The 20483-nt window shown below is 45.0% G+C and overlaps 1 protein-coding gene across 1 annotated transcript; it reads right to left on the reverse strand.

Moving 5' to 3' along the window:
• Positions 1-639: 639 nt before the first annotated feature.
• PSMG3 (proteasome assembly chaperone 3) lies at positions 640-4190 on the reverse strand. Its single transcript, XM_061474188.1, is given in 4 exon segments — positions 640-1191; positions 3369-3586; positions 4000-4154; positions 4156-4190. Coding segments are annotated over 4 exon segments (561 nt in total). The 3' UTR covers positions 640-1038.
• Between the last annotated feature and the right edge of the window lie 16293 nt (positions 4191-20483).

Raw genomic sequence — 20483 nt, forward strand, 5'->3', positions numbered from 1 at the left:
CCAAGCCCTGGCCTCTATTCTGCTCTGCCAATAACTGACAGAAGGGTGTAACAGCTCACTTAACAATTTACTACTTGGTGTTGTTACAAGAAGAGGTAAAAACAAATGTGTTTTCAAGCAAAGCCTGGCTATTAAGCATTGCATCAACTCATATGACTTCATTGAACGCTTTTATTTCAACAGACTTGGGAGAAGCACCCATGTGTAACCCCCCAAAACACTTTTGTCCCCATGTCTCCTATGACAGATGCTTCAGGAGAGGGACAGCTCATTGCAAGTGGACCCACTGAGGTATGTGCTGCCTCTTTGATGTGCTGGTACCACGTAATGCATAAGCAGCTCTTATTTGTCTCCTTCTCACCACTAAATTGGGCTCCTGTCTTCCACCCTGATGTCAGCTTTCATGAAATTTGCAGAGCATAATTATCTGCCTCTCTTTAAAACCAGAGCGAAAGTGGAAAATGGATTCCGACTGCATCAGGAAAGGGACTGACACGAGGACAAAAGCAGTCGTACAGGACTCATTTCCTTAAAAACAAGCAAGAAAACCTTTCCTATTATGCAACTGCTGTTGATTTGTTACAGGCTTGTATTTCAACTGAAGCAATTTTCACAGAGCAAAAAAGAAAACAGGTAAAATTAGATTTGTCAATGTTTCTTTTTATTCACCCTGCACTGGGTGTTCCCCCTCTGCGGTGCAGCGTAGCTCCAGAGCTTGGCATCCATCGCTCCTCAGGATACAAACGCAAGAGCCACGCCACTTCCCAAATATACAGCCCACCCAGTGTGATTAAAATAACACTTCTCTTGCATGTTGAGACAATTGCCGTCGTCTCATCACTGACTGTATGGACTGCAAACCTGTCACAGTAACAAAACCCACAAATGTTCTACACAGTAGAGAAAAATTCATGAAATTCCTCAGTTCGTCCAAAACCAGCACAAAGACATTCCATCATTTTCATTTCTTGTCCTTTTAAATAGGTGGTGATGAGTCACAGACTCAAGATCATTTCCTTGAATCCAGATGGCACAACTTCACCACACTTGGCAACTTCGGATCACTTCCCGTAGAGCTTGTATTCCTTCCATGGTCTTGTCCTTTAAAGCCATGGCGAGAAGAACGGGTTTGTTCCCAGCTTCCTGAGACACAAATGCCACCAGGTTTTTGGCACAAACATGAACGAGGGGCTGAAAAGCAAAGGCAGACAGATGTACACTATCACAGCTGGGAGAACTCTCCTGCATGAGCTGGGAGAGTCCTGCAATGACATGGAACGTGTTGAGAACCTGTTGATACATCCCTGGCAGTGTTCAAGGCCAGGCTGAACGGCGCCTGGAGCAAACTAACCTAGTGGAAGGTGTCACTGTCCGTGGCAGAGGGGTGGAACTGGATGAGCTTTAAGGTCCCTTCCAGCCCAAACCAGTTTGGGATTCTACACTTCTATGATGCTGGACCCAGACTGAGTGTGCAGTTTGTTGAGAGATTCCAACATGACTGGGAACAGACACGCAGTCTGGCTGGTCAGCACAGCCAAAGCATGCACCCAGCTGGCTTAAAAGGGAAGAGTTTGGACACAGGAGTGACATCCAACCAAACCACCCTGAAACAACTGAGCTGGAGCTGCACTTTAATCGAGTTCTGCACCAGTCTGGATATCTTCAGAAGCTGGTATAGAGAAGCTTTCCTGTCACTAATCCTCCCACCCTAACCATCAATTTCCTTCCACTAATCCTCCCACCTACCAAATATCAAATTATATGAAATGCCATGGATCAAAATGCCTCTGCTTCCACCATAACCAGAGTTCTGAAGAAGTCTCCAAGTGCAGATTTTGTTTAAAACCTTGTTGCTGATGAAGGTATGTTAATATACAAGCTCGGGAAAAAAACTTACTTTTGCAGCTCCTAAAGACCCCAAAATAGTGGTTTTTTTAGTCTTTTACAGCATGTCTAAAAGACGTGTTGGTTTTGATTTTAATAGAATAATAAAAACCAGAACTAAGTAGTGATGCTGAAGGAGGGAAGAAGAGGCGTATTATCTTCTCAATGAGGTTTCTTTAACAAGAAAAAACCAGGAACAGAATAGCACAGACTATTTCAGTTGGAAGGGACCTACAACAATCATCTACTACAAACCCAGAGCCAATTCAGGGCTGACCAAAAGTTACAGGATGTTGTTAAGGGCACTGTCCAAATGCCTCCTAAACACTGACAGTCTTAGGGCATCGACCACCTCTCCAGGAAGCCTGTTGCACTCTTTGACCATCCTCTTGGTAAAGAAGTGCTTCCTAATGTCCAGTCTGAACCTTCACTGCTGCGGCTTTGACCCATTCAGCTTGTCTAGGTTTTATTTACACCCACAGTCATGTATTTTATCAGAAGGATGAGCTTGGTTTCAGCTACCAGTGTGGTATGGAAGTGTGCACCATCCCAAGTGAGGTTGTTAATGGGGACAAGCAGGAAGACAGCAAACCAGTGAAAGCCTTTCCTTAAAGTCTGATCAATAAAGTTGGCAAAATGATTTAGAAATATGATGTTACAAAGAGAACAAAGGCACTTCCCATCTACAATAAAACACAAAACCAGCTTGGGGATGGAGGGGGTCAGAATTTGCAGACATCATACCAGGGAAAGAAAAGCACCTCCCAAACAGAGAAGGGAGTCTATCACTGAAGAACAAGAACTCTGTAAGGGGAAGCTACAGGTAGAATCAAGAACTTGTGTTGCTAGAGATTTTCCAGTTAAGGTGAGAAAGTAATATTTGATAGCTCCAACTCTGATGGAAAGCCTCATATTGTAGCGCTGTAACTTTGTGCTTTAATGGCCGACTAGCTGACGCTTTGTGAAATACATTTTCTTCTGCGCTCTCTCCAGCTTTGTGAAAGGGTCGATAAAAACTCATTTTGTTGAAGCAAAACAAATTAAACTTTCTCAAGGGAAGGCGCTGGCAGGCACAGCTGGGAGAGTGCAACTAAAGTCCATGATGTGGCTGGCACAGATTGGGGGGGGGGGGGGGGGGGGGGGCAAAAAAAGAAGGAAAACAACCTCACTGGGAACGGAAACCCAAAAAAGGTTATCAAAGGGTGCATGTTTGATCTTGTAACCCTTAGATCAATAGGAGCTTTATCAAACCTGCCATAAACACAGCAAAGCAACCCTTGGAGAGGAAACAACAGCTCCCCAAACCACTCCGTTCAACTTCTGTTATGTCAAGGCGCAGAGGAGCACCACATGCTTCTGATGAACCCCTCGGAAGAGACTCTTCAGTTCAAACACCAGTGAACTGCTGTGATCCACCAACTTGCACAGCCCCACTTACGACATTCCCCCCTTCTTATCCCTGCCGCCTGCGTATCCGCTCTCACCTCGTCCTTGCCCAGCAGCACCTTTGTGGTGAGCGAGGGCCTGCCCACGTTGTCACCCACTGTGTTGGGGTCCACATAGACGATTGTGCCCATCTTGCCGTACTGCGTGACTACCACGAGGACGGAGTTGGAGAACGCCGTGCACACCACCTCTGTCGGCACCCCGCGTACCACCTCCTCTCGCTGCTTGGACATCACGATGGGATTCGCTGCCATGGCTGATGAAAAAGAACAAAGCAGCAACGGTAATAATAAAACAACATTAAAAACACGGGCTATAAAAAGCCTGAATCCTTCATTTGAAATACCCAGTGTTAACAGAGCACAAAAGCATCTGGAGGGGTGTGTTGGTGCAGGCACAGCGATCAGCACCCCACACCCCTGATGGGGATGGGAAATCTAACTGCCCCGCCGCAGCCGTCCGCACAACGAGCTCATCATGCTTTAACAGCAGCCGCACCTATGGAGCCATGCCCTCCCTTCCCTCGCAGCCTCCCAGCCGCTGGCACCGAAGGGGCGACCCCCGAGCCCCGCTTTCCACCCCTGCGCCCCGCAGGCCGCGGCGCTTCCCCCTCCCGCCGGGCCGAGCCGAGCCGAGCCGAGCCTGCCGGGAGGCCTCTGCCGCCCCTACCCGCACCGGGCCCCGCCGTGCCGCCGCTCTCCGCCCAGGCCCGCCCCGCCGCGGCGGAAGCGGCGCCTTTCCCCTCCCTCCGCCGGCCGGCGGCGCGGGGCGATGGCGGAAGGTGATGGCGATGGCGGCGGTGCGGGACGGCCGCTGCTCTTCCCTCCCCTCAGCGCCGCGCCGCCATTACCCGCCGCCATTACCCCCCCCTTCTTCTCAGGAACGTCGCCCCGGGGCTGAGCCCCTTCCGCCGGCCTCATTCCGATGCCGTTTTCCCGTTTTTCACCCCCGTTTTCTCCGCTCCCACCCACCGGGTGTTGTTCAGCTCCCCCCCGCCCCCGAGCGTGCGTTCCCATCAAACTAAGGGTGGTCTGGGACCTTGGGAGCAGCCGCGTCCTCATCCCTGTCCTCCCCTTGTCACAGCTGGTGAGATAAGAGGCACGTTTGGCACCAAACCACTTCACACATGGTCCAGCTGCTTCTTGAGCGACATGTGGGGCTTGAGGGCACGATGGCAGCTGCCCCGTGGGGCTGTGATGGGAGATGAGGACCTCCGTGTGAAGAGCGCAAACCTAGATGCTCATGTCCCATGAGCAGTACGTATAAACATCTCTTTCTGTTGATTGCATACAGGTAATGCAATCCTGTTTGAAATACTCATGAATAGTAACTCTGAGCAGTGTTTTATACAAAGCTCTTTCTCAGAGGTTTGCAGCCTTCCAAACTAACAACTGCTGGCTCTAAAACAGGCTCCAGTCCTTACTTTCTGTGTGTTATCCCTCCCTACCGTCATTCCCACCCCGCACAAACTATCCCTGCTGTGGCTGCAGCAATAGACCTGACTTGTGAATTGTTCAGGTAACGTCTCTTAGGGATTTAATGAATCTTCGTTTGTTTTGCATTAAAAGTTGTAACAAAACTTGGCTACGGGGAGAGGATGTAAACTTTGTGCTGAGAATCCCTTAAGGCACCGTTAGAGAGCAGCAGAGGTCCATGGAAAGGCTTTTAATGCACCAGGTTATACTTGTGGTTAACCCAGAGCCTCGATGCCTCTTCGGCGCTCCTTGCAATCTGGTAAATAGTCTGTTTTCCAGAGCTGCGAGGAAACAACATTCCTCTTCCTTGCTTGCCACAGTCACTCGAGGCTTTGCCTGTTCCATGGAGATAATGGCAGCTCTTGCCAGCAAAGCCTCCTGACTCATAAAGAAGTTTATTCCTGCTCTGCTTTCTCCAGAGAATAGTTTTACTCCAGGGAACACAAAGGACCAGATTCTTCCTGCCATCCTTGCCAGACTCCTGTCTTATTTTTACACAATAAAGAGAGTCCGCTCTAGTTCAGATTTACATGGAAACACTGCACTTTGCTGGTTTGGATTGGTTTGGGACAAAAGAGTTGTCTGCAACAGTTTCAACCGTTTGGCTACCTCATTTTGGCATGGAGCTGAGATGGGACATTGCAAACTCGAGAAGCAGGTGGCAGGAGGTGACGGGGCACTGAGTCTTCATCAATGAAAGAAATACATTAAAAAAGAAATGAAAGAATGGAGGAGAAGGCTCTGTGTGACCGAGGCAGGGGATGGAGCTTTGGGAATACACACCATGGCAGATCATGGGACCTTTCCTGAGGGGTCCCTGTCTGGCTGCCACCTGCTTCCCAGCGTTTTCTGGCTTAGAAGAAAGTGTATCTGTGCTTACACTTCCATTATCTATAGCAGTTTTCCTCCAAAGATCTCTAATCACATTGCAAGCATTACTGCAAACTCTCTTTAGACATAACAGTATTAATATACTGCATTTTATGATCTGATGGAAATAAACAATCGGGACAGGCAGCAGTTCAGAGTCATCCAGTCCTTGGCTGGAGATTCTGCAGGATTTCAGGATGCTTTTTTTGCTGCCGAAGACACATAAGTCATGCGTGTCTCTCTCTCAGTTACCAGAGAAAATCAATGACTCTGCAGCCCCATACTTTGATAACAAAACCTACCCATAGTATTGCAGCCTTATACCTTTATTATTATTCATTTGAGCGGTTTCTTACCACTCTTTAAACTGCTTAAGCGCCTCTGTGTGTGTAGACTGGAAGGAGGCTGCTTTTTATCATAAACTTTGCATTTTTTTTCCAAGCTGGTTTTATAAGAGCAAACGTGTAAGATCCACAGAGCATCCGAAATGTTTCCCACTTCCTTTGAAAACTAGACACACAGTGTTTGAGGACATCCATTAATAATCCTTGCTCTTGGGAGCACCTAGCTATCAAAGTGCCGGGTTGGTTTATTAGTTTACAGGTTATTACTTCTCTAGTTTAGATTTCTCTCTTGTATCTTTTATGATGCAGAATATAGACTGTGAGCTGGAACCTCAGGTGCAGCTGTGCTCAGGGCTGCGCAGCCAAGGAGGCAGGAAAGGAATTAGTTTGCTCCCTGATGCAGGAGCTGCTTGGGAATTATTCTGACCCTTGTTATAAATTGGGTACGTGCAGCAGAGCAGCTTTAAGTGCATGCTTTTGGCCAGCCAATATCAGGGATGCTCCTCTCCCTCTTATTGCTGTTACTGCAAGGTCAGGGGGATGTGGGTGGTGTGGGGTTGTGTGTGTACTCTCTCCATGGGGTCGTGTCAAAGGAGTAGGAGGGATGGGAGAAATCCACCTCCTGGTGCTTTGAAGCAGTTTCCACTGCATTTAAATAGAGCCTGGCAGAAGCAGAGTTCAGAAAATGCTGCTGAATTGAGGCCCTTGCAGAAGGGGTAGAGGAGCACATCTGGGGCTGTTCTCAAAGACTAGCTTTAACCCCAGAAGTCCCTGGCTGACTCTCTCTGCAGTTAGTGGAGAGAGGCTTTGTCACTGCTTGGTGCAAAGTGGAAGCACAGCTTTGAACCTGGCTATCCGCAGTCAGGAGTTAAACCTGCTGTGGCTCAAGCTGGCTGTTTTATCTCCTGGTTTCTAGATTTCAGGCTGATGTAGGTGTGGGCCTGCCAGACATCACCAAAGAGAGACAGACAGACAGACAGAAATGGGGCATCAGGTTTGCAGGGAAGCCTGAGGTTAAGATTTGAGCAGCTGAGGAGTTTGATGTGTTCAGGGTTAGGTGATAGCTGAACAGCATTCGCAGAGTTAAAGCTCTCAGGCTGTAATTCCATGTGATCATACCTTGAAGGAATATGAGGGCATTCTGGCTCTTCTGTACTTTGGTCGCTTTTCTGTGCTCCCTAAGAGAACAACTAGCATCATTTCTTATTCTGAGAGACATGTCTAAGAGGTTTGCTTTGTTCTTAAGTTGTCCATACGGCTCTTATTGTATGGGCCATCTCTTACTTCATTTGTTCCATGAATAAGAGGAAGGCTAAACAGATCAATTAGGCATTGCAGAACCACTCTAAGCTATTTAACTGTTGATTAAACACTTCCCCCCCCACCCCCAAGAGTAGAATTCAGCTGGAAAAAAGAGTCTTTTAAGAAAAGATAATGCTCAGAAACCACATTATTCCCTTTCTGTGCGAGCTGCGTATGTGAAATAGATGGATGTCTGCATGCTGGGGACTATCAGGTCATGCTGTTTTCTTCTTTCAGGTCATGCTTGTTTTCTTGCGTTTGCAACTTAGTAAGGAACCATCATTCTTTGTGTAAACAGGAGCTGCCCACATATGAGCACTAGCATGTTTTTTTTCTGTGAAAGGGTAGGATTTAAACCGTGGCAGTAAGCCAGCGTGCTCCGGCTGGGCTTGGAAGCATCTAGGTAGCAATTTGACTGGAGCCCTTTGGAAGTTACTGTTTTTTTAAGTCAGATTTAGCAACGTATAAATAGAGGAGTACTCCAGGAGCACTTGTAGGACTTTGTTATGCTGTGTCATTTGTGTTTTCTGAGCTGCTGGGCAGGCTGAAGAAGGAGGACTCCAGATCCATGGGGCTGGGATGAGAAAGGAGCTCCCTTGGCGCTGGCAGAGTTTTACAAGGGGGCTACTGTTGAGGTTGCAGAGCCTGACAAAAGTCAGATAAGTCACATCTACAGAAGAAAGTTGCTGAAAACAGTTTCTTGGGTTCCTGGTCTCACAGAGCAGTAGTTTTCATATATTCAGTACTTTTAAAACCATCAGATCTTACATTTCTTTGCAAAAGATACCCAGGAATTATTTCAGCAACCACTGAAATGAAAATGACACTCTTGAAATATGTGGAATTTATCTCCAGAGCAGCTTCAGACTACCTAAGAGAGCTGAAAGAGCTCCAGGTACCTGAAAGAGTCTGGATTACATCATGCAGTCAAGCTGGTGCTGCCTGATAATAACTTTTATCCCCAATATTTATAATGAAATATCAGATGTCTGTACTGGACACTGTAGGCAGGGTATATGGAGCAGGCAGAGTCATTATGAAGCCAGGTTGACTTTAAGTACTGTTTACATAATTTTCACTTGTCAAATAACATCCCTACATAGATCTTGGCTATGACAGCGCCTGTGGATGGTATCATCCATCAACAGATCCACCCTGTAAACAGCAGAAGCTTTGCATTACTGCAATGGCTGAAGAAATTATCTCCATGGATCAGTAAAGACAGCAGTAATTGCCATAAAGCTCACTGTAGTTTATGCAAGAGTTTTTCAGTTGCTTGTGGTGGACTGTCAGATGAAAGACACCATGCAAATGGAGTGGATTGTAAAAGTAATTGTGGCATAGCTCGTAAGTACAAAACTTGTACCACTCTGTTCCTAAGAAGTGTGACAGCACAGAAAATAACGACGTAGCTCTTGCAAGAGTATTAGTATGATACTAATAGTTTAGTCAGTTGTATAAATCACTTAATTGCAACAGCAAATTAAATAGCGTTATTGTCTAGAATCCACCCAGAGTTAAAATAATATATCTTGATGAGACAAATGCCTTGTGCTCTGCCAGTAATAAATTAGCTCCTCTTTCAAGTGAGAAAACAATTAAAAACTTGGTTGAAAAGGGCATATTTTCTCCGTGGCCATTGATCCCTGAAACGCTGGAAATTAAAAGTGTTTCTAATCGTTGTTCATTGTTACACAGTTGAAAGAGGAAAAATCCATTGTCTCATGTTCAAGACAGTTATGAAATTGCATATTGGGAATAGTTGAAAATGTAAGAGGCATCTAACCGAATGGTTTCAACTTTGACAATGTATCATCATTTGCAGTTTATAATGCTGCCGTTAAGTTTGGGAGATATCAGTCAGTGCAGTGCAAAATGAGAATAAATATTTACTTTTCATTTCTATACTGCATAAATAACAGCAAAGTATGCAGTAGACAGGTCATGATGTGATTTTGAGGGTTGTGTAACTGAAGTTTCAGTATTACAGGAGGTATTCATCTTGCAAGATTTAAACACGTGGAAGCATTGAGGCATTTCCCAACCAAGTGGGCAACTCTGTGCCTTGCCAATGAAACAATAACAAAATGATTTCTGGGTATTAAACCCTACTCTTTTATATTAGGTAAAGATTGGCCCCATCTGATTGTCCTTTATAGATGTTGAAGATGGAGATGGTGGAAATGTCTGGTGTCTGAATGCTTCTCTTTCATAACACATTAATTTTTTTTGCCATGTAGTTGAATTTAAAATCCTCGCTGGTGCTGAAGTTTAGCACTTAAACCATTAGTTGTGCTATAGATCACAAGAAAGAATCAAAGTCAGACCTGCATAAAGATACACCATGACAAGGCAAAAGAATGCAGGCAGGTGCTCTTCAGAGCTGTAGAGGCTTTCGGATCTCGGTCTTCACCTACCTATACTAACCTGATTCACTTGCTGTCTCTGAAAAGGTAAGATTTTAGGAAACTGGAAGCAATATTGAAGGACTCACCTATGACAGAAGATCTGAAATACATTTATAAGAAATAGTGTGATTTGAAAGATTTGTGAGACATGTGCATATGCTGCAGGATTTTCTATTTAGAAGTGCTTCAAATCCTGGTTATCGCCATTTCATAAAACTTGTTGAGTTTACTACACCCTCTCCTGCCTCTAGAGAGTAATAGAATAAATATTTCCTGTTGGAAGCAGATTTTAACATTTCAGAAGCCTGCAAAATGTTAAGTCTGTTAAAGCTGAAGTTTAAAGTTCATTTTAACTGGCCACATAAATTATTTTATGAATGAACATAAAAGAAGTAAGTGTTGAAATTGTTTGTTAGCGTCATTGTAAGTAATGAACTGAAGTTTGTGATAATTGAGTTGTGCATTTGATGGACAGTACAAATATGCTCTTAGAAGAAAAATGCAGTTATATAGTGGGGAAAATAACATTAATTTCTCAGGTGTTTATCTCCTGTTTCCCTACAAGAAACATGATAATCAAGAGAGCAGATGTGCTATCATCTTTTAAAGTTTCATCCGGCAAATAAGGTTGGAATATTCCATGAGCAAATCATTGTCATTTTCCTACTCTCTTCTGTCTCTGTAAGAAATGCTCTGCCTAAGTCCTTCTGTGCTCTGCACTTGGAATTCTTCTATTTCTCTAGGCAACTCTAGGCTGAGCTCATGCTTTTGCTCTTAACTTCATGTGATCCTCCTTTCCTCTTCCAAGAGCATTTTGGAACCAGTTTGCCCCGAAACCCTGAGATCAGAGAACACTGGGGGATTAGGCTTAAACTTGTTAAACTGAATTAACACTTCTGCCACATGATTCTGGCCTGTGCCAGTCCTTCTAATCTTGTTCAGAGTTTAGGATAATTTGTTTAGTAGTGCTGATCAGCTGGAGGTTAATTCAATTGGACTCTGGTTATTTATTCATACCCGGATTTGCTAAGTGTCGCAGCAGATACATGAGGGCTCTGTTACAGTTATGAGACGGCTTCATTAGTGTGACGGAGAGTCCATCTGGATGACTTCCTTTCCTCAATGCAATAACTGGCTGTCAGGGCTCTTTCCAGTGGGAAAAATTCCTTACATAACATCTCCCTTTTCATTTGTGTCGTTTATGTATTGATTACAACTTAAAATGCACTTCTCTGTTCTCATTGCTGGGCTTTAAATTGATACCAGCATCTAAAAGAAAAGTACAAATGTGTTTTAAAAGCCATTTTTTATTACTAATGGGTTGTCATGCAGTATTTTGGTCCTGCTCACTTCAAAGTCCACTTTCCCCATGTGGAACACAGTCAGCCTTTTACTCTGTCCAGAGTTAACTACCCAAAAGAGATAAAAAAAGGAAGAAGAAAAATGCATCCTGCTGAAATCTCTGGAGGAATTTAGGTTGGCAGAATGTCGTTCCTTAAACTGGAATGTGGCCAGGACACCAGGATTAATGTTAGCACAAAATGCCACTTGATTGCAAGTGTTCGGATAACCTTGGATGAAAGTCTGACTTGAAAAGAGGCTCTTCTAACAGAATAGGGCTTCCTGATATTGGCTGGGACTTCAGTTCAGGGTTGACTCGGAGAATGTTTTGCTATTTGCTTCAGCAGTTTTTGAATGGGACAGCTCTTGAGTGGTGACAAATCTCCCCTTCGCAGCCTGCAGCACAGCAGATAATTTCCCAGGGAGGATTCCATGCCGTTGAGTGATGTCTCTTTTTAGAGCTGTTTCCTGATACATCATGCACACATTACACACAGGAGCCTGAAGGCACGCTTCTTGGGGAAGGCTCCTGAAGATTAGAAGGCAGGAAAAATGTTCAGTCGAGAAGGCACCGGGCCAACTTGAGCTTCTGTGGCCACATAAATGTGCAATAGCTGCTTATGTCATGGAGTTACTAATGAGCAAGTGAAACCATTGTTTGCCTCATTCTTATTTTATCTTCCTCTCTGAATGTTTCTATTGTCAGTCCTCTGATATATGTTATGGGTTGGGCTGGTGCCCACTGAAAGAAGTGCTGGTTAAGAGCGGTGTTAACCAAAAGTTCTTCTCTTTCTCTCAGTTTTTCAATTAAATTGTAAATCTATGCTGAGAAACAGCCATTAACTTCCAGGGGGAGGGAAGTGTTCCCACATGTTTGGCCTTCTTCAGAAAGCACTGTCACAGTTACATACCGTGAAATATGGTTTCCAACAGAACAATGTTCCCAAAACCAGCTGGGACCCACGTTACAGCTCAGTACTCTTTGCAGAAGTTTATTTGCTGTTGACTTGGAAGCCAAGTTAGAGCCTTTGAGAGGAGTTTCTACTGATCTGCAATAACAATGCAACATGGGTCCTGCAGCATCAGCCCCCACAGAGAAGCTGCAGAGAGCAGGGCTAAGAGAAAATTGAGTCAGTGTCTATCTTTGCCAGCAGATGAGTGGCCTGCTGTGGGATTTGATGTTTCTTGCACTGGTCCTGGTACTTGCGTGCCTGCATGGGTGAAAGGAAAGCATCCAGGAAGGATGTGGAGGCAGCCTGCCAGAAATGCTGAAGGGGGCTGTATCTGCAAAAGCCCAGTGTATTCCCAAGGGACAGGATCCCTGTCTGGAGGAGAAAGCAGTGTGCAACTCCATCTCTGTGATACAGACAGCTGATACAACAGCTCTTTCTTTATAATAAGGCAGAGTTTCAATGCAAAGGGAATAACCCTTCCAGGGTCTGCATGTCAGCTTCATGTGTGGTTAAACTGTATCTGAGCATGAGACTTGCTTTGCTGTTTGTTTTTGAGGGCAAAAATCATCACTGCTGTTATGTGGGGTGAATGTGATCTAGACTATTTTGTAAGTGGAGCTACTTTCCATCCTACCAGAGTTCCACTGAGGTTTTCCCTTGTTTTCCATGGAAATACACTGATTGTCCTCTCCCCCCTAGCCCAGCCTTCCTATTCCTCTCCTGCAGCAGCTCAGACTTGTGTCTGAGCCAAGATATGATTCCCCTAAGAATTCACTTCATTTAATATTCCTCTTCCCGTCTTCATTATTTTACATTTATAGGTTAACCAGCACTGGAGATGCTCAGTGCTTTCCGTAACTTTACTTTGACTCGATAAACTTTTAAATGAAATATTTTCATTCTCCCCTCCTTCTGTTTGAGGGTTACTGTATAATTTTGTGGTTTTAAAAAACAGCAAACAGGGAACTAGTCACAGATGCATTTTGCTGAGAAGCAATAGCTGGTCTTGACATAAAGGATTGAACATACTATTCTGCAGATATCCCTGCATCTGACAAAACAGGCCAAATTCATTCTTTATGTAGCTCTACCAGGGATGAACAAGACCCAGAGGCTGTAAAGAAGGCCACGTGGTGACATTTTGTTTCATCAAGTCCCTGGAACATTGAATATGCTCTTGATATGCAAGGGTAGGCTGAAATCTGCAATCAGCTCCGTGAGTGTAATTGAATCTGAGTCAGGAGAAGTGACACCTGCATGATGAAGAAGGGCATTCATTATGCTCTGTTCAGGTCTGTACCATCCTGCTTGTGTGGACGGAGTTCAGCATGTACTATCTCGAACTGAGGGATCACACAATCATGCTTCAACTATTGTTTCCTGTATATATTTCTATGTGCTGGACAGCTCAATGCTATGCTGATGCACGGCCCATCCTATCTAACTATCTGCTCTCTACATGTGCATCAGGCAGCAGATGCACGTTGGAGTTATGAATATGAATGGGGCAAAACGTGTAGCATGACCTTCACATCAAGCTCCCTTTCCCTTCATGTGCCTGTGCTTCTGATAAATCACTGCTGTCTTGGGGACATCTGTGTCAGTTCAGACCAATCCCCTGTTATTGCAGGCAAACATGGCTCAGCTGTGAAGTCGGTAATGTTGTGTATCTCACACACATGCTCCCCATGGCCAACAGTAATAACAAGACCTTTGTACAAAAGCCTTTCAGTCTCACACAGCCCAGGAAGAGAGAAGGAGAGGCCAATGCCCATTGGTAGTGCCTTAAAAGGAAATTCCTGGGTCTCTTTGTGCGATCACTAGGAATGGTCCTTTTGGGAATGGTGCAGTGAAGAGCTTTTGAGAAAGATATTGTCAAAATGAGTTTTGTTGGAAATGTTATTTTGACACATCAGGCCATAATGTTTTGATCATTCCCTTTTCAGAAGTAACTTTCAGGTTACAGTGTTCTGCTTTGATGAGTTTTCAAATGAAGTTGCAGTCATTTCAGTTCATGTCATTTTTTTTCATCCACATTTTATCTTACATGGGAAAAGAGAGCAAAAGAAAACATTTGATTGACCCAAACTACACGTAGGACATGCTGATTTTGTGAAAACTTTCAATATGCTCCTTCCTTTTTCCCTCTTTGGGAGGAAATCCTAGAACCTCTCACCCTTTGGAGGAAGGAGAGTGCACTCTGATGAGGGCGTTATGCTACAGAGGCCAAAATCAAGGTGCTAAACCGATACTGAATCGCCCTTTTATACATCTGACCATAGGTCTCTTGTTCAGCTACACAGTGGTCCCGCGTTTCAGTTGTGCCACTGTGTGAGCACTGTCCCTGGGGGAAGCTGGGCTCAGTGCTCAGCAGGCAGCTCTTTGGGACCCTGTGCTGAAGAATTTACACCCTGGCAAATGCAAGACGAGGCTCTTTGGCAGGGATGGATGGATGGCAGGAGGAGTACATCTTTGCATTTAGCCTTCAGGGAACCTAGCACTTCTCACAATTAGCCCTTAGAGAGGGCACTTGGGTGCCCTTGATGGATGACTTCAATGGAGAAAGCAGCACATCTTGGTGGGGAGCCAGAAGAAAAAACAGCTTTGGCAGGTAGCCTTTATGCAAGACAAGCACATGATAGTTCTCCTTTAGAGGAGGGAAGCACGATGTTGTAACGGGTAGAAGGGTAGAACCCACTCCAGGCCTTTTGGACTTGCACTCAAGGTTGGAGTTCCATGTTCCCTCCCTAAGCCAAGCAGGAAACACCCACCATTTCTCCATATTTTGAGGAATTGTCACCAAAATCCCCTCTGTATAATATATATATATATTTATACACAAACATGTATAAAATCAGTTACTGAAAGCCAGAGAACAAAAATACTGTGAAAGTCAGCTGGATCCTCCAGAGAGAAGGATGCAAAATATGTATCCAATAAAGCTTTTTTTTGATGATACCCATAAATACAGAGCTGAATTGCTGGCCCTGCTGTCCTCTCCAGTACCATTCAACCAGAAATGTGTAGCTCACTTCCTGAGTCATCCCCAAGGAGAGCAATAGATGTTATACACTTGAAATAGTTTAATTTCTAACTGGACCAAGCACAGTTCATCCCTCTCTCATCAGGCAAGAGGAAGATGGAGAATTTTAATATCCTGTGGTGAGATCATGGGACCTCTGAGTCCCAAGGCTTCAGTGCATTTTGCCAGTTCCACAAAGGAAACTGCAGGTGTGAGAGAAGTTGGGCTCCCAGATTGCACTGCAAGGACAGGAGAGTGACAGTGCTTGTGTAGAAAGCTGGACCTTTCTGGTTGCTCTGACAGAGCTGCAGGACCTTGACATCTGTGTTTTCAGCCTCAGGAGACCCTTTTTAGGCTCATCAGTTTGCAGTTAGTCACTCTAATGTCTTTATTTACAGTGGCAGAAGTGATGAATTCCCCCTTAAGAAGTAGGTCTGTAGGCAGATGTGTTTGGTGAGGATCTGACATTTATCCTAGAAGACCTTAGCTTGCTACACCCATTCCTTCTTAGCACCAGCCTGTGTTTTTGTGTGTAAAGTCAGGTAGGAAGCTCACAAGGTTCTACTGTCCCCTCTAAAACAGTTGTCCCAGCATACAGAGAGAGGTTGGCTCCCAGAAACCTGTCGTCACCACACACCGATGCATCGGGCACATCTCTGAGAATGAGATAAGTGACTGATGGCTGCAGTTAGAGGAGATCTTTGGAACAGATCCAATCTTTTCTATGGTGGAGTCAAAAGGCAAGAGAAATTCTTCAGACAGCCGATGGTTGCAGGGTGGCTTTGCTTTAACATGAACAAGAAACACATTTTCAGAGATCGTGGAATCCACAAGCAAAAAGGAAAAAAGAATCAGATGGCTGAATTAGTAACTCATCAGAGGCCAGCAGGGACTGCAGTGATACAAGCTATATTATATTGTCAATTTGTATTGTGCATTTGGAACAACAGCAATCATGTTGTTTTAAAATTGAGGATAACCTGGAGGGGGCAAATAAAGTAACAGTGTACCAAATAGTTGAGATAAGAGAGAATTTGTACTTGGCAATAATCGATACACGTGTACGTCTTCTAATTGAGTCAGCCCAGCCTTCCTCTGGGATGTGGCAGTGACAACTGAACTCCTCTTCCCGTTTGATGGATTTGATTGTGCTGCAGCAGTAAATAGAGAATGCGCCAAAAATGGTTTTGGTTGTGTTCTCAGCACCTGAGCAATAACCCTGCTCTGTCCAGAGCATCCATCAGCCAGGCAGGATGTGGGCACCGGTGCTGTCTTGCCTGAGGCAGTTGGAGGGGTAAGCAAGGATAGGTGCCAGGGGCCTTTCCTAGAGGAGCATTCATCTCCCTTGCAAACAAGTAGGACAAGCATCTTCTAAGGAATCAAATGACCAATTCTGGGGGCTTTCACAACAATTTGATCCTTGTGCTGTCTCCTAAAATAGTCATTTAAAAATACCTCATTGCCAGGGGCACTGCATGGGTTGCTTGATTAGCGTGACACACTGCTTGGGGGCCCACATCTGAAGTGTGTATTGTTCCTTTTCAGCCAGTGCTCAGGTTTGCAATGGGTGTTGGATTCATGACTGGGTAAGAATTGTTATCAACCCAGAGCTTTCATCTGGCCTGTGTCCAAAGGCAGACCGCAGGCCCCCTCAGTTCACATCTCCACATCTTGGCATTTCTGACTTGTATTTCTTCCTCTGTCCTTCTGCTATGGCTGGAGGCACATCCTCCAGATGGAAACACAAGGCTTTCCTTTTCCCTTGTCAAATAGCTACTTGTGTTGCCAACTCAAGCTCTCCACTTAGTTTGTACTGGGGGATGAGTCTAAACTCTGGCCTATTCATATTTCACATCATGTGCACGTTAATTGGTACTTTACATCCCAGGGACTTCCTAAGGAAGCACTAATTTGATCTCTGAACAATTTTACTACAAACACATCCCCCTCTTCCTCCTCCTTCCTTTCCCCTTTTTGTCATAAGTTGAATTTTTTTTCTGGACATGAATCCACTGCCTGAGGTTTGTCAAATCTCTGCTCTGGGACACTAACATCTTATCACTGAGGCAGAGTGGGAAAGGAAAACTAGTACATGAGGGGAACTGTGACTCATGCAGAAATTGAAATGATGAAGCAGATGCTGCTATTACAAAGACCCAGAGGTCTTCAAAGACCTGCTGGTGGAGAGGCAAAAGCCTGGGCTTTTCAGCCTTGAAAGGCTTCTGCATATAGAAGCTCTGAGCGCTGGGTAAGGGTTGCAGGCTGGTGAGTTCTCTGCTTGCCTGCTAAGTGCCTTCCATTGTCGTCAGCAATGCAGTGGAGCTGAGGGCTTGACTGGAAGTAGCGTGCAGCAGATTTAAGGCTGATCAATAGAAGATGTGTTAAAACTCGAAACGGTGCTGCCTTCCTCCCTGCAACAGAAACTTTAATGATTTTTTGTGTTTTTTTTTTTTTTTATCCTGGAGGGTTTGAATATGAATGAAAGAAAATGAGAAGGAAACGTGCCTGATTTTTCTGGTTGGGTGAATGAGCTGAAGGAGGCACCTATGTGTCTGTCATCCTGAAAAGCTCCTTGTTTTGATGGAGCCGTAATGGAGTTTTTCAGAAGACTCTTTAATGCCTCGCCCAGCTCTATTGGAAACAGTTATCTTTTGAGGCTGGCACCTTGCCATGTCTATTTGTGCTTAATATCGCCTTTAAAAATAGCATCACTTCTGTCTTTTCCCAATATTCAGAGCAGTATTAGTGCATAGGACGATGAGCTGCCCTTGCCTCCCTTGTGTTAGGGAAAATGCTTCAGTGGAACCCAGACCAGCTCCTCTCCGCAAGGAGAGGTAAAATTCCTCAACTCCTCTTGCCACACAGATGGCATTTTAGACACCACAGAAGAGGGAAAGACCTGTACACTAACAGGAGACAGCTTTCGTGCTATTAGGTCCCTCAACATGGAGACTCCCCAGCACCCCAAGGTTATCTGCTCCAGAGACCCTGTTAGACAGTCCTATGTGGCTAGCCTGATTTGCTCTCACTGCAATTTAAACCCATAACAACATGACCTGTCCAGAGCAGACCATTCCCTACCTCATGAAGGTTATCTTTCAAAGGCCTTAAGGACTTAGCTGTTAAGCTGGCAGAGACATGAGGCCAACATCCCTCCTCCGCTACTTCTTAGGCTACATAAGGAGAGGGACCGTTTTTCGTTTGGTACAGAGCTGCAGGACTCTGTGCCCCCTCTACACAGACCCTTGCCCTATGTCTGCCATTATCCTAGATCCTTTCTGGAAGAAAGCCGTGGCTCCATTCATTCCCACCCTTGATGTGAGCAGCCTGTGCTTCCTGCTGAAATGCCATGCTTTGCTGTTGTCCCTGGTTTGCATTTCAACTTAATATTTGGGGCCATTTCATCTGACTTGTCTAAATCATTTTGCATTCTAGCCTTGTCCCCAAAGTGTCCTTGCCATCCCTCCCTGATCGCTCTTGTCTGCATGCATAATAAACCTACTCCTTTATCCCTCACTGTGTCTTCATTGCAAACCCAAGATGGAGCAAACAGGAGATTGTACAGCCCAGCCATCCATACACACTGGGAAGTGTTGGAAACAGCAGCTCCCCAGAGATGTGCCATCCTGTTGTGTGCCTGCCTGGAGCAACAGCCCTCTCACCACACGCTTTTTAACCAAGGAGTCCTGAAACAAGGTGGCAGAGAGCCTTGAGATTATAGTTAAGATGCAGCGGCAGTACAGCTTAGAATGTGGCAAGGCAAGTGGAGGGCTTTTCCCTAGGAAGACCTCCCTTCCTGTGTGAGCAGTTGGCTACAGGATGAGTAAGGTGCCCAGTCATGTCCTGACTCCTGAGAAATCCATTATCACAAGCCAGCTTTCCCTTTGAAGTATCCTGAACTCAGGGAGCGTGCAGCCTTATCTCTGCCTGTGCCAAATTCTCCTTAATGAGGTTTATCCAGCTTTTCCAGCATGGTTTAACATTGTCCATCCAGTCCAGCCAGAAAGGATCCTTTATTTTGCTAACATAATTAATAGCAATAAGCTGTCCATGGTGTGCAGTGATAATGGTACTGATGCTGTAATGCCCCATAGACAGAGCCTGGGATTTAGAGGAAGTTTCATTCTGTGTGCAGTGTTAGCAATTTCCCCAGCTCCCTTCCTGAGCGCTTTCCATTTCACATCCTATGCTGGAATTATGCCTCCTGCTGTTTACATTAAAAATGCATTATACATGTGTTGAAGACGTTGAGTTCTCTGTTGTTGGCAAGGATGGAAGCTGTCATGTTTAAGAAGCAGTTTCTTATATTATTATCACTTTTGTTTAATTTAGTAGGATTATTTTGTCTAATTCCAAAGCTGGGAAAAGACTCCTGTAAATATTCTTCCCACTAGCCAATTTCTGTATCATCCAAACCCACGTATAAGCTGACTTGCTTATGAACTGCCACATCACCAAATTAAAATGCTGATTTCCCTCTGTTAGCTTTCTCCTGTCCTTTGGATCAAAAAATACACAAGGCAAAGGTAATGTCGTTTAAAAGAGCTCTAAATGGCTTGCTGCAGCAGAGGGGAGTGGGGATTTATGCTAGCAGTATAGCAGTGCCAGGCTGGGGATGTATCGAGGTTCCTAAACTCCACAGAAGAGCCACATGGACTAGGCAAATGTGGGATTGATCAACTCTGCACCTGTAGGGACTAGATGTTCAAATGCACCGTACCAGCCTGCGTGAACAGGCCTAGGAGTGATTTTCTGTGGGACTTAACTGCTGTCATATCTAAGCACCTTACCGTACAAACAGAATGTGGCAGGGCTGGGAGTTAAACCTGTATCTCAGACCCAGAGCTTTAACTACATGGACATTTTTGTTCTTGATAATATAACTTGATCAGGGTAAATGGGAGACCTAAAATGAAGTGTAGCAAGAGGGTGATGTAGCAACAGGGTGATAGGGCAGAAATGGTGACTGTAGGTTGAAGTCAGAGCATTTAGAGGAAATGAGAAGAAAGAGAAATGAGAAGAGGGGAGGGAAGGGGAGGGGAGTGGAGGGGAGGGGAGTGAAGGGGAGGGGAGGGAAGGGAAGGGAAGGGAAGGGAAGGGAGAAGAGAGAAGAGAAGAGAAGAGGAGAGGAGAGGAGAGGAGAGGAGAAGAGAAGAGAAGAGAAGAGAAGAGAAGAGAAGAGAAGAGAAGAGAAGAGAAGAGAAGAGAAGAGAAGAGAAGAGAAGAGAAGAGAAGAGAAGAGAGAGAAGAGAAGAGGAGGAAAAAGGAAGGAAGGGAAGGGAAAGGAAAAGATCCTGTGTCAGGTGATGTGCCACTGGGAGGTTCTGCATGTAAGCCCTAGGAGCTGGTTTGTGTTGTACAGCACAGAGGAGATCACAAGGGACATCACAAGGGAATCCCACCAAGTTTGGGTCATGGCAATAAGGTACCAGAGTGTG

The sequence above is a fragment of the Pezoporus flaviventris genome, unplaced genomic scaffold, assembly GCF_033815535.1.
Source record: "Pezoporus flaviventris isolate CSIRO_AGI_PZ_B2104156 unplaced genomic scaffold, CSIRO_AGI_Pfla_v1 ptg000078l, whole genome shotgun sequence".
Taxonomy (NCBI): Eukaryota; Metazoa; Chordata; class Aves; order Psittaciformes; family Psittacidae; genus Pezoporus; species Pezoporus flaviventris.